This window comes from Gymnoscopelus braueri (assembly GCF_963280865.1).
Source record: "Gymnoscopelus braueri genome assembly, chromosome: 11".
Classification (NCBI taxonomy): domain Eukaryota; kingdom Metazoa; phylum Chordata; class Actinopteri; order Myctophiformes; family Myctophidae; genus Gymnoscopelus; species Gymnoscopelus braueri.
The window spans coordinates 15912704-15934912 of record NC_137613.1 but is presented as its reverse complement, the minus strand read 5'-3'; the positions used below and the strand labels follow the sequence as shown (position 1 = coordinate 15934912).

Here is a 22209-nt window from a genome sequence, read left to right as displayed (position 1 = left end):
CTGAAACTGGAGACTTGCCATGTGTTGACTTTTAGCTCAATCATACTCTGTGACAAATTGTCGTGGGGGGTCCTGTGTGCGTGGCTGCGTGCGTGTACAGTATATGTATGTGTGTTGTTCCATATATTTGCTTATACGTACAGTATATGCACACGTGCACTTACAGTACATGCTCACATACATTTGGGGGAGGCAGTGGCTCAGGGGGTATAGAGCGCCCGTGTGCTGCGTCTCAAAGTGTCCTTGAGCAAGACACTGAACCCCTAACTGCTCCCGACGATCAGGCTGGTGCCTTGTATGGTTTCCTCCGCCGTGCAGGGTGTGAATGTGTGAATGTGGAAATACATTGTAAAGTGCTTTGGAGAAATATCTAAATACAGTCCATTTACCATTTTACCATTTACAAATCATAGATGAAAGTAAGCCAAACTAGGCCAAATCCAAGCACATTCCGGACGAGAAAGGATACATTTTATAATGCCTTTCTGTAAAAATATATAAGCTTTATCCTTGCCTCGTCCAGAGTGTGCTTGGAGTTGGCCACTTTGGCTTCTTTTAAACACCAACATATTACATAGTCCTTTTTATTATCTATACAGTATAAATGCAGTCCATTTACCATTTGTGAATATACTGTGACTGCTCTGTGGGGGCCGCTCCGTGCAAGGCGGCAAGCCTGACTGCAAGCCTACGCGGATGTTGCGGATGAGTGAGAGTGAGAGTTCGGACAATGGCCCAAGCCACACACAGCTGTGTGTCCATCTACTGGGAAGTGACCTGTGTGTGACTTGTGCAAACTTGTGTGGACTATAGTGTAAACAGCGTGGGGGGGGGGGCAACATGGGGTGCAGGGGGGTTGCCTGAACACGTGGCGCTGGGTCAACAGCCGTGTGGAGAATTTGTGTAGCTAAAGCCTGTCTATTTTAGAAGACCTTCATGCAACACCGTTGACTTTACGTGAGAGTCTATATAACATCGCACCTCCAGCATTACAGTGGTGGCATCACATCGCTGCTGCTTTACCAACACACATCGTTGAAATCGTTTTTCCCCCGTAAATTAACGCCCCTACTTGATCATACTACTGCGTCACACAAAAGCATCAAAAGTAGCAGATCCACAAGCTCAAAAGGCGGCGCGAAGTGACACATTTTGAGCTTGTAGATCTGCTACTTTTGCTATTTTTTTTTTTATTTGAATCCTGAAAAGTTTTGGTTTCCACCTGATGGAAACAAAATGAACGGCTACAACTATCAAGTATTTAAAAACCCGTAGAGTTTTTTTTAATTCTTTATCCTTTCTCCGTCCGGAGTGTGCTCTGAGTTTGCCTCTGTGGCTTCCTAAAAATATTAGTACAACCCTTTTCACAGTATAGGCATTTCGATGCGTAAACAAACACGTCTGAAAGTGATAACATTCATTGTGGGTGTGCTTCTTTTAAGTGTTACTGTGCCAGCATCAGGGGCGTAGCACCAAATTCTGGGCCCTGGGGAAAAATATTCACTGTGGGCCCCCCTAAGATTTTTTTTCTTTAAAAAATACCAATAAAATATTGTTTTTTTTTTTTTTTTTTTTTTTTGGGGGGGGGCCCTAGTAACTCAGTCCCACTTACACCCCCCCTGTGACGCCCCTGGCCAGCATGGACAGCTCGTGTATAAATAACAATGTTGTCTTCAGCTGCATTTAACCTATCCAAAAAAACAACAACTAAATGTTAACCAATTGTTTCTCAGATCATTCCCTGTAAAATCCTCAGTGTTAATTTAACTGTACAGGCTAATTACACATGGATGAATTAACACTTACACAATACAAAATAAGCCTGCTCACTGCCAACATCCACGGTACAGGAGCACAATTGTTATTAAGAAGAGACAAGCAGCAGCAACGTTTCACAAATGACCTTTCTTCATGGAATCTGAGAGTGAAAGAATGTATCCGATCACACATTGATTATGTAGGTCAGGTGAACTCTCCAGGTGTATAATGGCCTATTAATTGAGCTCATCTCATGTATCATCTATCTACTATCTTGATGCAGTTGGGAAATGTTAGCACAGCTTATCAGAACTGAACTGCTGAAATCACCATATTGTTCTACCAGAAAGTACATCAGTTAGAGAAGTGGTTCTCAAAGTGGGGTCCGGGGACCCCCAGGGGGTCCTTGAGGGGGTTCCCGAATAAAATGTGTTCAGTTTAACCACTTATACCCCATTTTATATATTTGACTAGAAGTTCTACTACAAGCTAAATAATCCATTCATAATCAATCCCTATTTTGGACATCATCATAATTACTGGAAAATAGCCGATCTAAAAGTGACTATTTTCACAATCTGCACAACGCCGACTTGTTGATATATAGAATGTTTTAGAATACGGTATTCAAGGACCCCAATGGAAACAAGCCATAGGCTTTCTTAGGTTTAAAATCCTCTTAGCAGACCTTGTATTGAAGTGTACTTTCCTGTGCTTTTTTTTGCAAACTGCTATTAGTATTCAATCAATCAAAACAATAATAAACAATAAAAGCGCTGATTAAACGAAAAGTTAGAATAATGGGAAATAATGGAGAGTTGCAGCACCTACAGTACTACTTTCCAGTGGATTTTCAATTTGTTCTAATGATGGTGATTGTGTGATATTTTGGTGTTTTTTGTACTGCCATCTACTACACAGTATCTTGGATCCTAATCGTCTTGACCCAGACCTCTTGCCAAACCTAACGAATACTGTTGTCACCGTTCTTAGATTTCACTCCACCCAGCATATCGTCACTGTGTGCACGCGTGTGCGCGTGTGCGCGTGTGTGTGTGTGTGTGTGTGTGTGTGTGTGTGCGGCTGTCTGACGGTGTTTGCGAAGGTGTGCATGTATACACATGCTTGTCTCTGCATCTTTTGAGTCTATGCATGGTATTCTGTGTATGGTATTGGTATTTGTGTGACTGTGGGTTTTACGATCTCTCCAACAAGATCGTTTGTGTGTTTGTGTGCGCCTGCCTCTCTGCCTCAATTGTGTGTACGTGTTCATCTTTTGAGAGAGAGAGAGAGAGAGATTGTGTGTGTGTGTGTGTGTGTGTGTGTGTGTGTGTGTGTGTGTGTGTGTGTGTGTGTGTGTGTGTGTGTGTGTGTGTGTGTGTGTGTGTGTGTGTGTGTGTGTGTGCGCGCATGTGTTTGTATTTGATTTTGTATCATTTATAATATAATTAATACAGATTTTGCACTCATTTATTTATTTAAAAACAAATTGAATAAAGAGTGGTTGAAAATAGGCCATGCTAATTTAAAGTTTAAGCTTATCGGATGCAGATGCATAATTTTATTTCATTATTGAGTCTTTGCCAGGGAAGATATGCTCAGCATTCCTGCTTTCTCACAGCAACACCCAGTTCAGTCAGATAACTCACAAATAGATTGAGACCAATAATAGCTTGAGAACATTGTATTTATAAAAATGTAAATACAAGTGTGAATATTATTTTGAGCTAGTCGTTCAGGCTCTGCTATACATCACTCCTTCCTCAGCACATTAGAAAGCAACCATTTAAGAGCAGGGAGATGTACATCTATAACAAATGCCCCCAGGGGAAAACAGAACCCCTTAGGGAAAGCAGAGCCTACTGGTGGTGCTGGGGCGGTGGTGGGAGCAAATAAAGTGCATGTAACATTCAGTGGCAGCACTGATAGCAAGAGGAAGTACAAAGAATCAGCTGAGCTTAAGTAGACCACTAATTTGGCCAGCTGCTTGACACATACATCCCCACATAAAGCTGCACATGCGTGTAAACATCTCGAGTGTATCTGCCTGAACTACTGTAGCTTGCAGGCTACGCATCATTTAGACATGTTCACACCTGTTGTACCACTGGGAGCTGACCAGTGCAACCACAGTCTGTCACTGTTGTACCACTGGGAGCTGACCAGTGCAACCACAGACTGTCACTGTTGTACCACTGGGAGCTGACCAGTGCAACCACAGACTGTTACTGTTGTACCACTGGGAGCTGACCAGTGCAACCACGGTCTGTTGAAAACTGGGAGCTGACACTATCAACAATTCTTTTTCAGAAAACTTACGTTAGGATTTAGAAGGTGTTTTTTTAAATCGGCCTCAGGTCTAAATCGTCTAGAAGGGATGGACAGAGAGAAAGAAAGGTCATTTTGTTTATAATAAAAAATGTCACCTGTTTTCACCAGGATGGGGAGTAACGATTATTTTTAATACCCAATTGACAAAATTGTCAAATATTACGTAAGAAAGAGGCAAACATTGAGAAAATTTAATATTTATCTGTGGAGGCGAGTCAAACGAAATGCAATGCCTACAATTCCAAGTGCTTATCAGGGTGGGGGCTCCCCAGTTCAAATAGGATTATTTTTTTGCGGCCTGAAAAGTTTGGAAACCCTTGCCGTAAGCGACAGCGAGACAGACGGAAGGAGACCGAATGGAATATAAATAAGAGAGTGATAGGAGAGAAATACTTGGGTTGGGAGAGATATTGAGAGATACGACCGGTGGGGCAAGAGGAGGTGTAGAGAAGTGTAACGGTGAATGTTGGGTCATGGCGGTTCTAAATATAACCAAGAGTAGAGTTACACCCGCATAGAAAGAGAGAGAGAGACGGAGAGAGATAGACGACGAAGGGAGGCAGATGAAGGAAAAAATGTAGGAAATGAGAGAGACGGCCTAGGAAAGGAACAAGGCAAGCAAGCATATGAGAGGGGGAGAGAGAGGGGGGGGGGGGGGTGGAAGTAACTTTTGGAATGGTGGGTACAGGAAAGAGAGAGGAAAGAATGTGTTATGGAGAGCAAGAGAGAGGATAGGAGAGAGAAATCAACTTTATCTAGCGATACCATTACAATTATTTGAGACAATTGAATTTATTTTTGCATAGTCATCAAAATCGTTTCCATTCATCTGTATGAATTCATCTCTTGAAAAACTGCGTAAATAGCCGATCTACAAGCACAACATGATGTGAGCTTCTAGATCGGCTATTTTTCCTTTTTTTTAAGTATGAAATAATTAAATACACAGCCTGTTTTGGCCTTTGTATATTATTTATCTTGATTACTGGTACAATTACTTAAATGTATAGTCAACAAAAAAATCATGATCATGACAGCCCTATGTGCAATCATTGATTGGTCTATTTTGTGAGGGACATCCATCCTAACATGGTAACGCAAGTTACATAGTGCAGCTTTAATTGAATTAATCGATTAAGAAAAAAGAAAATATATTTAAAAAAAATTGCATTCTATGGCGAGGCATTGTGAGTTTGTGAGCTTGTAGATGGGCATTTTGGTGGGCAACACTGTAGATAAATGTAATACAGTTTTTTTTTTTTAAACGTCCTACTTGATTATTTGATTAATCGTAAAAGTAATCGATAGAATAATAAACGCTTCAGAAATGATCGATAGTTGCAGCCCTACTGATGTTGTGCAACACAGCACAGCTTATGGCCTGTATCATGCCATGCCAGGTCAACCCAGCCCTACAATAACTTTTACTTAAGACAACAGTCAACACACATACACAGGATGTGTGTGTGTTTTCAGAACTGGATACTGTGTCTGTCTAGCGTTACCCTATACTGCCTATAGGTAAAGTGATACCTCTCCTTTTTTCCATGCCTTTTGTGTGTGTGTGTGCTGTGCCAACGCCCTCGCAGACGTGGGACCTGTCTCATCTCTAAGTGATTTACGATGAGAGTGCACTCTCCCCTCCTCAGAATGTGCTGTGATACTCCTGCCATGACCTCCTGTCATGTACCACAACAAAGGGGAAATCCATTTTGCACTGCTTCACCACACATAACTGTAGTTATTTGAAACTTTTGGGGTCAGGGGCCACAGAAATGGGCCATGGGTAAAAAAGAAAAGGGGGAAAAAAATAAATTTTAGACTCAGTAAGTCAATTTTATTTGTAGAGCACCTTTCACAGACATCAGAGTCACATCACAAAGTGCTTCACAACAAGTGCTTATGTTGTAACACAGAATCTGTAATCATAAAAGGCTACGTAAAGGCCTGTTTGAATAGGTGAGTCTTTAAACGTTTTTTAAAAAGGTCCTCCACTATCTAAAAATCTAATAACCTAAAACACAAATCTAAAATCCACCATCATTTAAGAGTCTGCACATATATGGGATTGGTGATTTCTGGTATCTCTCAGTTTCGGTATTTTTGGAATGTCCAGTGCGTTTCCATTCCTTGTTTCGCGACCTGGGACACTGGTTTAGTGTCGAAGTGTCCTTGAGCAAGCAAGACATTGAACCCCAACTGCTTCCTATCAGGTTGATGCCTTGCGTTGTTGTCTCTACCATCGGTGTGTGTTTGAATGGTTGCATGTAATCTACATTGTAAAGCGCTTTGGAGAAACTAAAGGCACTACATGTACTGTATGTAAATGCCTATTTACCATTTATTTAACTGAGAGACAGGGGACTTTTCAGGATTCAAATTCAGCAGGGCGTTAATTTACAAAAAAACACAACAACTTTGAATATGGAGAAAAGAGGTTTCTGCCGACAGCAACGATATACTCTCTCCTTCACCCTGTGGTAATGAAGAAACCCACTGGAAAACAGCTTGATCCTGCTTGTTTTTGGCCCATTTATGTCAGACACGTCAAAGGATGTAGGACTATTTATTGCAACAAAGATTGTTACACAGTTGGTGGCACAATCCCTATACAAATAAGAATAAGAGTGTAAAAGCCTCACCATCAGATCTCCAGAGGCCCATGCTGCTCCTTACACCCAACTGAACCACCAACCCCCATTGCCAATTGCCACAGCCCTGCCCTTTCACTCGGGCAGGGCTACAAATTGATTTTGATTTGATTTTGATCAAATATAAACGTAATATATAAGTATAATCACAATCATCATCATCCTCGAAGCTCTGTGCGGTGTGCCCAAAATCTCTTCTGCCCGGTTCTCCTCAGTGGCTGGAGTAATTGATCTGCATTTGCACACAGCAATTGCCCATTACCATGTGCACGGAACACCAAAGCCCGTTTTTCGCGTTCCCCAAATGTCAGCTGCGTTTTTGTGTTCGCTGGCTCCCGGGTTGCCAAATCATGTGCGTGAAACAAGCAACCTAGCAATGAAACACTTGTTTCCTATGTGGTCCCGCAGCTTTTATGCTATTTTTGACGTAGAGATTTGGTGTAGAGTGGGAAAAGAGCAGTACAGAGCCAAAGGTCAATACGTTTATTAAGCATTGAGGGTTTGAAAATACACATTAACACGAATTAAACATATTAATAGAAACATAATGTATAAACGAAAACAAACTAAATATATTCATTTACACAACACTGATGATATTGCTGTCAAAATTTTCTATGAATCTATCTATGAAATGTTATGAAAAAGTTTAATCTGCAACACATTTTTATACAGTACAGTATGTATAAAGTCCCTGCTTCAGCTCTCTCTCAGCTAAGTGGTCCTTGGCCTGAAAGACTTTGAAGACCCGTGGTCTAGAGTTATGGCTCGCCAGGCAGCATATTTGTTTCCATTGTCTTTGTAACGATGGGACTTGTGGGTCATGTGATGTTTCTCAACCTCAACAGCTAGTCTCACCATATACTCACAATAGACAGTGACAGCCTGAGGTGACAGAGGAATTGATTGATTGAATAACTTTACTAGTCAGAAATGTAAACAGCACGTGGTACAGTTTGACATTAAGGCTAAAAGGATAACACAAAAATATCCTGGGGACTTGTTTCCATTGTGGTCCTATGTATTCAATTCATCAACATAGCATACAAAATGTACACAATTATACATTATCAACAAATGCAAAACACTATATGTACAATGGAGAAAAGGGAAAAACAGTGAATGACATCCTTTCGATGGGAATTTACATTTACCTCCCATTGTGGTTTCCTGATAAATATGTTTTTTCAGGCCAATTTTGAAAGAAACCACACAACGCATCCTTTAATCGATGGTGTCAGGGCATAGAGTTGTAGAATGAGAATGTTCCCATGTTTGTTCTACATGTGGGTGGTACCAGATCATGATTGCTCCCTCTAATGTTGTGGCTGTGGGTGTCACTCACTTTGGAGACGTAGTTAGACAGGGTACGAGTATCTGGCAGATTGGGCGCCAATCTGCCATTGGCGCCCGGATGTCCCGAAAGGGGCCAGGCTGGACAGTGGCGTGAAGTGAGGTGGCACTGGGTGGCATGTGGACAGGGTGCGGCCGTGCACCTAGCTGCGCGTGGGGGTTGTCCATCGGACAATGAAAGGGTTGATGCACGTGTTTGGCGACGACGTGTTTTTGGCTTGACAGTTTTTGGGGCGAGTGCCAGATGAGCTTTTGAAGTGTTGAGAGCGAAGTCCAGGGCGCAGTGTGTTGTATTGTATTGCAGACTCTGCATGGGTGTGCGTGCTGACCAATTCAACTCTACATCACATCGTCACATTGGGCCTACGTGTGCGTGTGTCTGTGTGTGTCTTAATCCATTGCGCCATCCATCCATCCATCCATCAATATGTCCCCATCAAGCTGCTAAATCAGGAAGAGATGACAGCTCTTTGAAAGAAGACTCCACATGGTCCTAGACACCACTTGCCTTTCAGTCCCTCCCTAGTATTCCTGGAGTGTCATTGTCATATCATATCCGTGCCGTGTGTTCCAGGTATAAAAACATTAAACGAGTCGCCGGCCGCACGCTCGTACAATAGCTTCCGATGCAAAAATATATTTATTTAGGAGATGGAGAACGATACAAAGACCGACATTATGACTGCAAGGCTGCCTTATTCTACCCTAATGAAGGCAGCCTTGCTGTCATAACGTTGCTCTTTGTATTTTTATTGTTGGCTGGTGGGCACCTCAGAATGACTGGTGTGCGTTGCACCTCTTTGAACTGTGTTCCAGGTATCCCTTGGCCAGTGGTTTTCCAAGTGGGCGAACCTGTCTGGTGTAGCGCTACGCCCAATGTACACTTCACCGAATGACTGCGTTGTACAAGAACAATTGCATAATTCTAACTAAAGAAAAAAAGGTTGAAATGTGTCATGTGGTGAAGTATAAATGGGCCACTTGAATTACATCCTTTTCAAGTGCCAGGCTGGTTGCGGTGGTGGGTGTTCAGTGGTTAAAACATGACCTTCTCCTGTTCCACCCCTCTTTTTCTTTTCTCTTTTCTTTCTTTTCTTTTTGTTCCCTCTCTCTCCTTTTTAAACACTTTAATTTTTTCTCATATTTTTTTCTTTCTCCTTTTTTGTTAAATTTAACTTATCCCTATTTAAAACTGCCTTATTTAACTCATTTCTCACAACAGTGTAGACATTCCTCATTAATTCTTATTTATCTTTTTACTACTATACAGTACTTAGGTCTGTGAGTACCTGTATGACTACAGTATACATATACATTTATTTTTTCTCCTTGCATTGCATTGAATTCCCTAATACAATATAATATATATAATTAAACAAGACCAGGAGACCTGGTTCTGCCAGACCCAGACTTCACATGACGTGTCAGCCTGTGTCTATGCCCATGTATGGACGAAAGGGGGACAGACTTTTATGGCTGGGGCCTAAGGACAAAGTGACCAAAACCTGTTTTTTTGCCCATGTATGGAGAAAACAGGTACAAAACATGCCCATGTATGGACGAAAGGGGGACAGACTTTTATGGCTGGGGCCTAAGGACAAAGTGACCATGCCCATGTATGGAGAAAACAGGTACAAAGCCTCATGTAAGCCAGACCCCCTGGGTCTGGCAAAAAGAAGAACATGACCTATAGCTGCATGTTGAAGTGGCCTTGAACAAAACCGTTTCACCTAACTGCTCCGGATGAGCAGGTTTCCTCTGGCGTGTGAACGTTTGTGTGATCGCGTGAATTGCCATTGTAAAGTCCTTTAGCGAAAGGTGCTATACAAATGCACTATTTACCTATGGCCATGTAACTACAGTGCTAGCTGGGGATTGCAGTTTTTTTTTGGTGTAAACTATAGCAGCTGGTATACTGTATAATGTTCATGACATTAGTGCAAGAAAAGTATCAGTGTGTTGCTTTACTGGTATAATCCACAGGTAGGTCCATGAGGAAAGCAAAAGTCCACTCCAAGGCCAACCTGATGACAGGCGGTGGTCATGCCTTGTTCAACAGTCTGATGGTAGCCGGGTGGAAGCTGTTCATAAACCTGGTGGTCTAACCCCAGTGATTAGCTCCTGACAGACAGGGCCAGGGACACATGGACACACAGACATAACCTCCCTCCCCAGCGCTCAGACTGGCAGAGAGACTAATACTATTGTCAAATAAAATGTGATTATTGGAAATGCTGGGTGCAGAAAACTCATAACAAAATAACACTGACTCCTCCCGGGGCTTGGCCCGATTATCGCCTTTGTAGGCTGTGGGTTTTCTGATCCAGGAAGCCCGTTGCCAACAGAAGATTACACGGGCTGGCGGGCACAGGGGGCAGCAGGTGTGAATGTGTGTTTACAACTGCATGAATGCATAATGCAGTGCAGGGGAAACAACACGCGTGCCTGACACACCTTCCTAATACCCCTTGCAGGAATCTAAAAGGTATTAAGATTACGTTGTTAACAATGCAACTACGGGGTACAGTAAGTCCATAATTATGACAAACATATGAGCAGCTTAATATGTACAGGAAGTATGTGTGTGCTACATAAACAGTAGTATATACAGACAGTAAATGTAGTCCATAGGTATAACAAGGATATCAAATTGACATTATCATTTGAAAATATAACAAGTTTGTTTAAAAAGAAAAATCTAAATATCAAAAACTAAAACTAGTAATCTCCATGGAATGGATCAGAAATATTCATACATTAAAGTTCTCTGTCGCCACAACTGAGTCCAGTCATAGCGTGTCACGCTACAAGCTACATCTACAAGCTTAAAAACGCGCCTGCGACGTGTTGTATAGCCTATCTTCGCTTATTAGTTATTTTTAAGATTAAAGAGTATTTGAAGTGGTCAAACTAGCGATAGAATACATGTCCAATCATCCAGAAATCCCTAATGATCTCGGATATTTCATAAAATCAAAGGTCAAAGCCTCAATCTGCAATTTCTTCAACTGGCTGGCTGTGTGGCGACCAAAATAATAATAATTTTACATATTTTGCTTGTTTATGAAACACAACACTATAGCGTGATGGGGGGCTCCTTTCATGCTGTTTCACAAATCGCACATTAGGACTTGGCCTAACAAAATGTTTCAGTCGTGAGACTTTATTTTGCTTCAATCCATGTATATTGCATCCTCCATCTGTGCAATATGTCAGTTCCTCTGTGCAATATTTCAGTGTGGTCACGTAATATTGTAATATTCCACCAGCTACACTGGAATATCTGTCCACAGTAATTTATGATGTGCAGAGGAGGGGATTACGATACACTTTGTAATCCCTCACAATGCACTGCACCTGTGGCCTGTCAACATCCAGTGTGAAATGGCTTCGGGGTGAAGAGATGCCTGCGAGCACTGGCAAGAGATCAATTCACAACCCCACCCCGAACATAAACTTAATCCATCAAGACCGGGAACGCATCTGTATCATTTTAACATTTCTTTGGCTATTCAAAAACAGCAGATATACAAGCTTGGAGATCTGCATTTTTTTTTTTATCATGGAAAATTGGTGCAAATCTTTGAATAAATATAGGTTTTAAAGCGAACAATTGTAACTCAAATTGTATTGCCTCTGGGGATTCTACAAATGTCTTTTAAATGTAATCTAATCTTCTAAACAGTTTTTTGAAAATAATACGTATGTTGCTATATATCTGTGGTGCTCAAACCTTTTCATATCAAGGACCTCCCAAAATGATATGTATTTGACCGCGGACCCCCATCTGAAAATATGTTGTTCCAGGGACCCCCCAGAAGCAAAGATTTGAGTTACAAATGTTCGCTTTAAAAATATATTCAAAGATTTGCACAAATGTTCAGGATTTTTCTAAAATAACAGATCTACGAGCTTGTATATCTGCTATTTTTGAATAGCCAAAGAAATCTAAAATGACACGGATGCGTTCCCGGATTGAATGGGTTAAATATTACACGTGTGCACGTGCATGTGTGGCAGCTGGGTGCCACACAAGACTTGGTGCCCAGTTGCTATTGTTCACGTAGTGTATGTGCAGCTCAGTGAGTTGACCATGGCATCCCATTCTTTCATGAGTAAGTCTTGGCTGTTACACCACCACGGTGTCGGTGCATGGTGTTCCATTCCTTCTGACGTTACCAGCTCAAGTATTTGCAAAGGCAGTGCTGTCAGACATTTTGGACCACACTTTGACCCCTTTGCTGTTTTGTGTCTCGTAGAGTGGAGGGAGGGCAGGTTCATATTCTGCCCTGTCATAGCTCCTCTATCCTTGCTCCTAAGAGGGTTACGTAAAGAAGGAAAGGACATCTATATGAAGATTCAAGATCTTATAGATTTGATTTTAACACTCGTAAAATGCGATCTACACACCTGACCTGATGATATAAATTTGCTTTGATAGTTGACTATAAAAATGAAGAGAATAACATTGAGTCTAGTAGCGTGTGTGTGGATAGAGAATATAAGCTTATTTTTCAAACGCGTGTGTGTGTGCACCCAGGTGCTCACACCTGCACGGCCATCTTTAAGATGACTTTATTTCACTGAGTCATCATGAACTACGACCTCACTATGGCACTGGGTTAATCACCCTACCATATGGTACAGAGAAAACTTGTTTTGGAAGGCTGTGTTAAGCCCCATTTATACTTCGTCATACACCAACGTCGACGTGCTGAAAATAACCATAAGCTATAAGCTGACAACGCATTGAATACACAACGCGCTGTCATCTTGTAGATTAGTTATATCTGGGGTGCAAAACATCATCTGTCTGTCTGTCTGTCTGTTTAGAGTTAGTAGAAGTTTTATAGGTCTAGAGAGAAAGATGAGAGCAACAGAGCGGGAAGGAAAAATCGAGAGAGTCTAAAGAAGAGGTGCAATGGTATTAGAAAGAGGGAGAGACTTAGATCTAGGGAGAGACTGGGAACTAGTAACTGAGAAAGACTGAGAGAGAGCGAGAGAGAGAGCCTTGGAGACAGTGAAGTGAGTGAGTGCGGCTGAGGTCTAATCTCTTCCCCAGATGTCCAGGCTGATGGTCATGGATGGGTTCCAGCCATGATAAACCTAGAGGCAGAGCCCATGTTTCCGCTTCCATTAGAGCTGTTTTGGTCAGCGCATGCATGGTCCGTGGCTATTTTTAGAAGCGGTTTCAGCCACGGTACACTGCCAACAGGAGAGTACTATCACACTCCTACACTCTCCCAGGTACTAGACCAATACACTTGTAACTCACAGATAGTATTCTGCAGGGAGAGTTATGGATTTATAGTTCCATTAAAGTTATCATGTCATGTGAGCCTTGTTGATTGTATAGCGCTAACACATGAGCTTATGGCAAAACAATCTGATTGCCTTTTAGATTTCAAACACTAAGTAAGTACATTATACATCTTAAAATCCAGAGTTAAATGAACACTACTGCTAATTACTGTTAATATTGCATGTACAGTATTGCTGCTAACTATGACAATTACTGCCTACTGCTACTAGTACTACTATAAATGTAAGATTTGCCAGCAAATAAACTTTCTCAAAGAATGAATCTCTTTGCTACAGTTGTTTTGAAATTTGCAGAAGGTACTTGAGTTCCATGACTATAAGTTTATGCACTTACTCCCTGTGAGCTGTTGTAGCTTGTAGATCTGCTTTTGTTATTGTTGTTAAAACTAGCTGGAGCACTCATCCAATGTCATTTGGATTATGCATGCACTGCATGGTACTCTTGCACCTCAAAGATACTACAATCAAAACTACAGACCTCAAAACAAACTGGCCAGACTACAAAACCTCACACCTAGGACTCACCCAACCCCTGCTCATTATGCTAGGGTGGGATGGCTCAGGGTAGAGGACAGAGTACATCAGCAACTTGCAATGGGCCTGGTTTTCAAGTCCAGTGCCCATGTACCTGTCAAACTACTTTGACAGGTGAGAAAAGAGTGAGAAACGGGCACAACACCAGAGGGATCTCCACTGATCTCATTCCCCCCAGATTCGGTACAAACATGGGGATGAATTCATTCTACTATTGCCACCTACCCTCCTTCAAAACCGCCACAAAAGGGCACCTGTCTGCAATTTACAAGTCTTCTAGCTTGTCAAAAGAACTGACCCCCCACTGTTTTTCCTGTAAATATACTTTTACTGCTCCTAGTATTGATGATTTATTGTGTAATATTGTATGTCTTTATATGTCTTTATATGTCTAGAGATTAATACACAGAACCACAATGGAATCAAGCCCTCAGGGCTTTTTTGTGTTATTCTTCTAGAATTATTGTATAACTGTACCTCTGTACTTTTTGCAAACTGTTAAACGATTCAATCAATCTATCAAAACATGACACTCATTTGACTACTGTCAATCTGTATTTATGTCTAATGAATGGATGATGCCTAACTGAGATTGACTTTATTGTCTGGCAGCACAAGGGGCTGTCATAGAATGTGAATGTATGAATGATGCTTGGTATGTGGGTTGGTGGATTGGTCGTTTAGAATCAACAAGGTTTTATTTGTCACTCACTCACTCATACAGGCACAAGTAGCGGATTTCTAATTCACAGTGTAATGAGTCTTGTTTAATTGATTGATTAATGGATGGACTGACAGTGGTTTAGGGAGTCCCACATGCACTAGCTCAGTGGTGGAAAAAGTACTCACATGTTTTACTTAAGTAAAAGTATCTTATATTCTCTTGTCTCTTTCTTTTCTCTGTCTGCGGACTGCACCCCGGGCCAGTATAATAACTGGATGGGGGGGGGGGGCACACTACAAATCCCGAACCTATAAACCTATAATTGATTGATTGAGGTGAATGGATGAATTAAATAAATGATCAAATTCGTGGTTGATTTATTGTTGTTCTGTTGTTTTCGTTCAGTTTTCTTACCGAGTAAAAAACATCACTGATTGACTGACCTATTGTATTGATTGCCGTGACTGTGTTTTCCAGCTATATGGCGAGTACCAGGAGCACCAGGGGGGGTCCGGACGACGAGAGGCCACCCGCCTGCTGACAGAGAGACAGATCAGAAGACATGGCAACAATCACCACAGTAGCCACGGGTAGGCCTGTCACAATTATTACATAATCGCCTAATCGCAATTATTTGAGATAATCGCAATTATTTTGCATAATCGTCATCGTTTCCATGTGGAAAAATGTTAATACATTTTCTAAAGTTTTTCAAAAATAACAGAAATAGCAGATCTACAAGCTCACATGCTTGTGAGCTTGTAAATAAGCTATTTCCGCTATTTAAAAAAAATACATTTAACTATAACATTATTAGATATGTCCGTAATTTCTTTGTATATTTAATTTAGTTATTTTGTCATATCTGCCCTGTGCAACTGTTGATTACGAAGCCTAAAAGGCAAACAGGAATAAGAAGTTCAATGGCAAAAACACAATTAAATCGTTAATCACAATTATTTGTCAGTTGACAATTAATCGCCAACTTAAATGTTTAATCGTGACAGCCCCAGCCACGGGAAGAACCATTTACACCACGGACACAGTCGCCACCGACACGGAGAGAGAGGCCACAGAGAGAGGCCACTCACCAGACACAGAGGAAGACCACCACCTCCTTGTCTCTCTGACACAGAGGTGGGCCTCGAGGAGGAACCCGCGGCGGAACAATCGTCTTCTGTAAAGAAAAGACGATCCTACTCCAAATGCGGAGGTACGTAAATCTCCACAAAACACGTGGAAGTCCACACAGTAAGTAAGTAAGCCTTGCCGGTCCATATAGCGTTAGAAGGAGTTCTCCTTAACGCTATGGTACTTTGGAGCCGCAGCCTCTCGTCTTTAGTAAAAATAAAATAATAAATTTTCACTGCTCACCAAGTCGCACATTAGGACTTGGCCTAACAAAATGTTTGAGTCGTGAGATTTTTTGTTGTTGCTCTAATCCATGAGAGCTGCAAAGTTAGGGTACATTTGTGTTTTTGCAGACTGCATACCTCGGGTGCAGAGGTTCATGGTGACCAAGCTGGGAGAGGACTGGATCTTTCTGATCCTGCTCGGCATCACCATGGCTCTGGTTAGCTGGACCATGGACTATGCCAGCGCCAAGAGCCTGCAAGGTAGGAAGGACTACAGATCCCACAATGCAATTCTTCTCACCACAGGAATGCTTGATCTGCACAATTCTTCCTTCTCTCTGTCTGTGTCCCTCCTTTCCTTCAAATGAATGTAGGGGTGCAACAGTTAATCGAACTAATCGATACAAATAAATACTTGATGATTTACAAGCTGTGTGAGCTTGTACATCTGCTATTTAAAAAAATAATACGACACAGTATAAAGTGTATGAAATACAAAGTATGAAATAATGATGAGTGGTGGTAAAACACGCTTCTCTATTCAATTGATGAAAGTAATCTGTAGTTTAATTGCCAAAGAAAATAATTGATAGTTGCAGCCCTAAATCTCTTTTCTTTTTTCATCCCTCTCTCTCCATCCCTTCCCGTACTCTTCCTCTCTCCTCTCCTCTCCTCTCCTCTCCTCTCCTCTCCTCTCAGCCTATAAGTGGATCCATGGTGAGCTCAGAGGGAACATCCCTCTCCAGTATGTGACCTGGGTTTCCTACCCCATGATGTTCATCATGTTCTCCTCCCTCTTCTGTAACCTGGTGGCGCCGCAAGCCATCGGTGTGTACCCCCCTCTCAATCACACACACTCACACACACACACACACACACACACACACACACACACACACACACACACACACACACACACACACACACACACACACACACACACACACACACACACACACACACACACACACACAAATGTGAGGACATCACATTTTCCCCTCAATCTCTCTCGCCTCTATCTGTCACTTAATTCTTCCTCCATCCATCTGCCTCTCTCTCTCTCTCTCTCTCTCTCTCTCTCTCTCTCCCTTTCTCTCTCTCTCGCATTTTTTCTTTACATAAATCTTCTCTTCTGGGGGTCCCTGGCACAAAACATTTTCAGATGGGGGGGTTTGCGGCCAAATATATATATCAAATTTGAGAACCACCGCACTACAGTATATGACTATCTCTACGTACATGATCTGTATGGCCTTTACAAGCTTGCAGCGGAATAACAACTTGTTGAGCATGCAAATCGTTGCTGTCACGTGGATACCTTGTATGTCCCAAAAACGTTCCTTTTGTATTTTGTAAAAACATTTTAAAATAGTGAAAACAGCCGATCTACAAGCACTTTTAAATGAAGTATGGCATTAATTTGTGAAAAAAAAGTTGAATTATGGAGATACAAGGTTTCTGCCCGACAGTAACAAGCCAAGCGAGCAAACAAGCAAAGTCCCAGCCTGTTGAGACTGTACGTGTATTGTTTTCAGTGCTGAGAATGGCCAGTTCTGACAATCTCTCTGCAACAGAATTCTTCTCAAACATAATATATTTTATTGAATGTGTTAAGAGTGAATTGTAGAGTAAATTGTACTCTACAGTACTAATGCAGGTTTCTTGTTCTGTTCATTCACTTGTATCTTCTCCCTGTCCTCTCCCATCCCCTTCCTCTCACCCCCCAGGCTCTGGTATTCCAGAGTTGAAGACCATCCTGCGAGGTGTGGTGTTGAAAGAGTATCTGACTTTCAAGGCCTTCATCGCTAAATGCATTGGCCTCACTGCGGCCCTTGGCAGTGGCATGCCTGTTGGGAAAGAGGCGAGTCTTATTATTATTCACATCATATTTACTGGTTGTTGTTATCATGTGTGCCACCGCAGAGGGCCAAATGACATGTACAGTATGCACCACATTTTAACGCATCTGTGTCATTTTAGAGTTTAGCTATGACCATTATTTTTATGCTTTGGCTATTCAAAAATAGCAGATCTACAAGCTCATAGCTCATACAACATGTATATATTTTACATACATATATACATATATATTTTTGAAACAACATTTTTAACTCACGTCTTTACTTCTGGGGGGTCCCTGGAACAACATATTTTGATGGGGTCGGCGGCCAAAAACATATTTAATGTGGGGTGGTCCTTGACAAGAAAAAGTTTGAGCACCACTGATATAGCAACAATAGTTTTTCTGAAAAATTGTCATTTTTTTAGACAATTGAGTTACAAATGCACAATTTTTCAAAAATAGCAGATCTACAAGCTCATAGCGTGGCACTCGGTGCTTGTATATTTTTGACAAGCAATGCTATTTTTTGATAGCCAAATAAATCTAAAACTAGAAAAAGTGCTCCTCGGAGCACAGGTCTCCGCCAGTTCAGGTAGGTTATTGCGCCACCATGAGGCTGATTTGAAAATGTTCTAGTGGCATCTCTTCCTCGGCCTTGTGGGAATGTGCGTGAAAAGTTTCTCGAAAATCGCACTACGCTTTCCCGGTTTTAACACAGCTGGGTTCTCAAACTTTTAGAACCCCTAAAAGTTTTTGGCCACGGACCCCCATCTGACTTTGTTACAGGGACCCCCCAATACAATATTTGTGTGGTTAACATATTTCAAACATGGGAGGGAGTGCGATGCCCAGTTGTCCAGAACCGCCGATCCAACCAATATGCCCATATGGGCTTCCAATATATGGGCATACACCGATGACATCAGGGATGTCCATATATGGGCATAAAAGGGACAAGGACTGACAGATACAGATATCTCCATTTATGGGCATAAAAGGCACACAGGTAGACAGACGGGTCCAACGGGTACTCTGACAAAGCTCCCTACACTGTGACTCAGACATATTGGTCGGATAGGCAGTGCGATGTAGGTGTGAGCTGTTATTATTCTAAATCAACATGTATCGTAATACATATCATATTGGGACCCTTTTATTGCGATACGTATTGTATTATGAGGTTTTAGGCAATACCCAACCCTAAGAGGAACCACTGAGAGCATCCTAAATGGCTGGTTTTACGGCTTTTGCGTTTTAAAAATAAACCTTTTGCTATAACTACCGATCTTGTCCAAAACTCACACAAATCGTTACACGTAATATCTGCTGTCATTTATTTAGCTGTCTACCCATTTTTCTCCCCAATGTAGTCGTTATGCCAATTGATTCCTCCCCACTTACATTTGTGAGTTGTCTCTGCTATTGCCTTCGTCCTACTCCGCCCCGCCTAACACTCCCTGCTGACAGGTGCCACACCAGCCCATAGGAGTACGTGCATTGACAAATATCACCTCCTTTGCCCAGCTTCCCCTCCCCAACACAGGCCAATTGTGTTCGTGTACAGACACTCGACAAAGCCGGATGCACCACGTGGATTCGAACCCATAACCTCCCTGGTGGTGGGCAGAGACTTTATCACTGTGCCACCCGAGCGCCTTTCTGGGGTCATTTGATCAAGATGTATCACTCAGATTTTCCAGATTCCATTCTAATTGGCAATGACTCTGCCTTCTGAAGTTTGCATGCCCTTGGTAGGCAACCCGGCCTGGTTGAGACCTGCGCTCCTAGAAGCACACTTGTTTTTAAACTTAATTTCATACTGGAAGACGACAATTGAGGTTTGAATGGGCTGAGACTTTATCTCAGTAAATGACATGGAACTCCATATTTAGGCATGGCTGACACCATAGTGACAACATAATGATGACGGGAGCTTTGAATCAGCTGAGCTTAAAACCAGACTGCACAGTGTGAATGACACACATGGAGAGAGACATTGAGGAAGCCTTTATCGCCTACAAGAGGAACTATTCCAGCAGAGAGTCAGGTGATTGCCCCGTAACCAATCCTGGAGGTTCGTAAGGTCCCACATCATTAGTTACATTCTTGGACCATTACAGCCCATGCATAGCAGCAGCTTTGACGATGAACCCGCTGTTCCCGACAACGAGCCAGCAGCAAGAAAACTCAGCAGAAGAAGTCCTTACAGTAGTCAACAGTCTACCAGGACGTTAACTCAATGGAAAGTAAAGACACATTGTCTGACTGACACAGGAAAGAAAACTCACATCTGTAAACAATGTGACAAGAGTTTTAGTAGCAATTCTAACTTGAAGACACACCAGGTTGTCCACACGGGAGAACAACCTTTCTATTGTAAACAGTGTGACAAGAGTTTCGGTCTGTTAGATAACCTGAAGAAACACCAGCGTGTCCACACTGGTGAAAAACCTTTCTACTGTAAACAGTGTGACAAGAGTTTCAGTCTGTTAGATAACCTGAAGAGACACCAGCATATCCACACTGGAGAAAAACCTTTCAACTGTAAACAGTGCGACAAGAGTTTCATTCAGTTAGGTAAGCTACATAGACACCAGCGTATTCACACTGGAGAAAAGCCTTTCTACTGTAAACAGTGCGACAAGAGTTTCAGTGAGTTAGGTAAGCTACAAAGACACCAGCGTATTCACACTGGAGAAAAGCCTTTCTACTGTAAACAGTGCGACAAGAGTTTCAGTGAGTTAGGTAAGCTACAAAGACACCAGCGTATTCACACTGGAGAAAAGCCTTTCTACTGTAAACAGTGCGACAAGAGTTTCAATCGGTTAGATCACCTGAAAAGTCACCAGCGTGTCCACACTGGAGAAAAGCCTTTCCACTGTAAACAGTGCGACAAGAGTTTCAGTGAGTTAGGTAAGCTACAAATACACCAGTGTATTCACACTGGAGAAACCCCTTTCTACTGTAAACAGTGTGGCAAGAGTTTCAGTCGGTTAGATAACCTGAAAAGTCACCAGCGTGTCCACACTCGAGACAAACCTTTCTACTGTAAACAGTGTGATTGAAATCTATAGACGGGGACGGGGTACTCAGAACGTACAATAATAATAATAATAATAATAAACTTTATTTGTATAGCACCTTTCATGACATGAAATGCAGCTCAAAGTGCTTTACAGAGCAAGAATACAATTACAGTTAGAACCAATTTAACAATAAAGCAAACAAAAATAAAATAAAATAAAATAAAAGCAGTAAAATGCAGTAAAATGCAGTGGCCCTCGCCACTACACAACTACAACACAAATGGATATAACTTAAATGTAGTGGCCACTGTCCTCTACAACACAGCTAAAGAAATATCCATACTTCACACAATTGCCAATATTACATGTGTACCTTGTGTACCTTAGTAATATATCTTCACACAATTGTCAATATTACACCTTAGTAATATATTTTCACTTAGTAATATTACACCTTAGTAATATATTTTCACTTAGTAATATTACACCTTAGTAATATATTTTCACCATGTTTACCACGTGTGGACTAGCCCAGGGGATCTGCTAACTTATCACATCCAAACCACACACCGTACACCCCTGAGAATGTTATCGGGGTTATACAAGATATATAGACTAAACATAGACAAAAGGATCTGCCCTGGAGGGTCCACCACGTGTACAAGAACACAATAATGAGAGACAGACAACTTAGATTTTGAAAGTATGAGAGATTTAAAAGTATTCGAATACAGTGGAGCCAAAACGTACGTGTCTCAATGGGACAACACAAACCTGACTTAAATATACTACAGACAGAACATACAGGAACAAGAACTGTCAAGAATGAACAATGAGAGTTACCAGCCCACTATACCAATAGTAAAAGTGCAAAGTTTCGCTGCGATCAGGCCAACGGTGCCGGAGATTAGCTGCTCGCAGACAGATGGACGGACGGACGGACGGACGGACGGACGGACAGACAGACGGGGTGCAAAACATACTCTCTCGCCATGCCTTTCGGCCTGGCGGAGACAATGACAGAGATGCGTTCCCTGACGGAATGGGTTCCCTGATGGGAATGGGTTACTTAACACGGCGGCCAAATGGATGTGTGTTCAGAATCAGATGTTCAGTGGACAGACGGGTGGGGGGGGGGGGCGCAAACACTTTTGAGATTTTCCAAAGTTTGGGAACCACGTGCATTACATTACAGGCTTTCATTCCAACCCGTGGTTGTCTCTCCAGGGTCCCTTCGTGCACATCGCCAGTATCTGTGCTTGTGTTCTGAGCAGGTTCATGTCCTTCGTCTCAGGAGTCTATCAGGTGAGCAGAACGTCTGAGTCAATCATTAATGATCAATTCTGTACAATCGCACAAATACGTTTTTTTT

The 22209-nt window shown here is 41.9% G+C and overlaps 1 protein-coding gene across 1 annotated transcript in view; it reads left to right on the top strand.

Annotated features, from left to right (window-relative positions):
- The window catches only part of clcn1a (chloride channel, voltage-sensitive 1a), a 57990-nt gene that overhangs the window by 1770 nt on the left and 34011 nt on the right, over nt 1-22209 (top strand). The window contains exons 2-7 of the mRNA XM_080442530.1: nt 15091-15203; nt 15621-15826; nt 16098-16229; nt 16668-16796; nt 17696-17829; nt 22065-22142. Of these exons, the coding sequence (XP_080298656.1) occupies nt 15091-15203; nt 15621-15826; nt 16098-16229; nt 16668-16796; nt 17696-17829; nt 22065-22142 (792 nt within the window). The remainder of the gene's footprint in view (nt 1-15090; nt 15204-15620; nt 15827-16097; nt 16230-16667; nt 16797-17695; nt 17830-22064; nt 22143-22209) is intronic.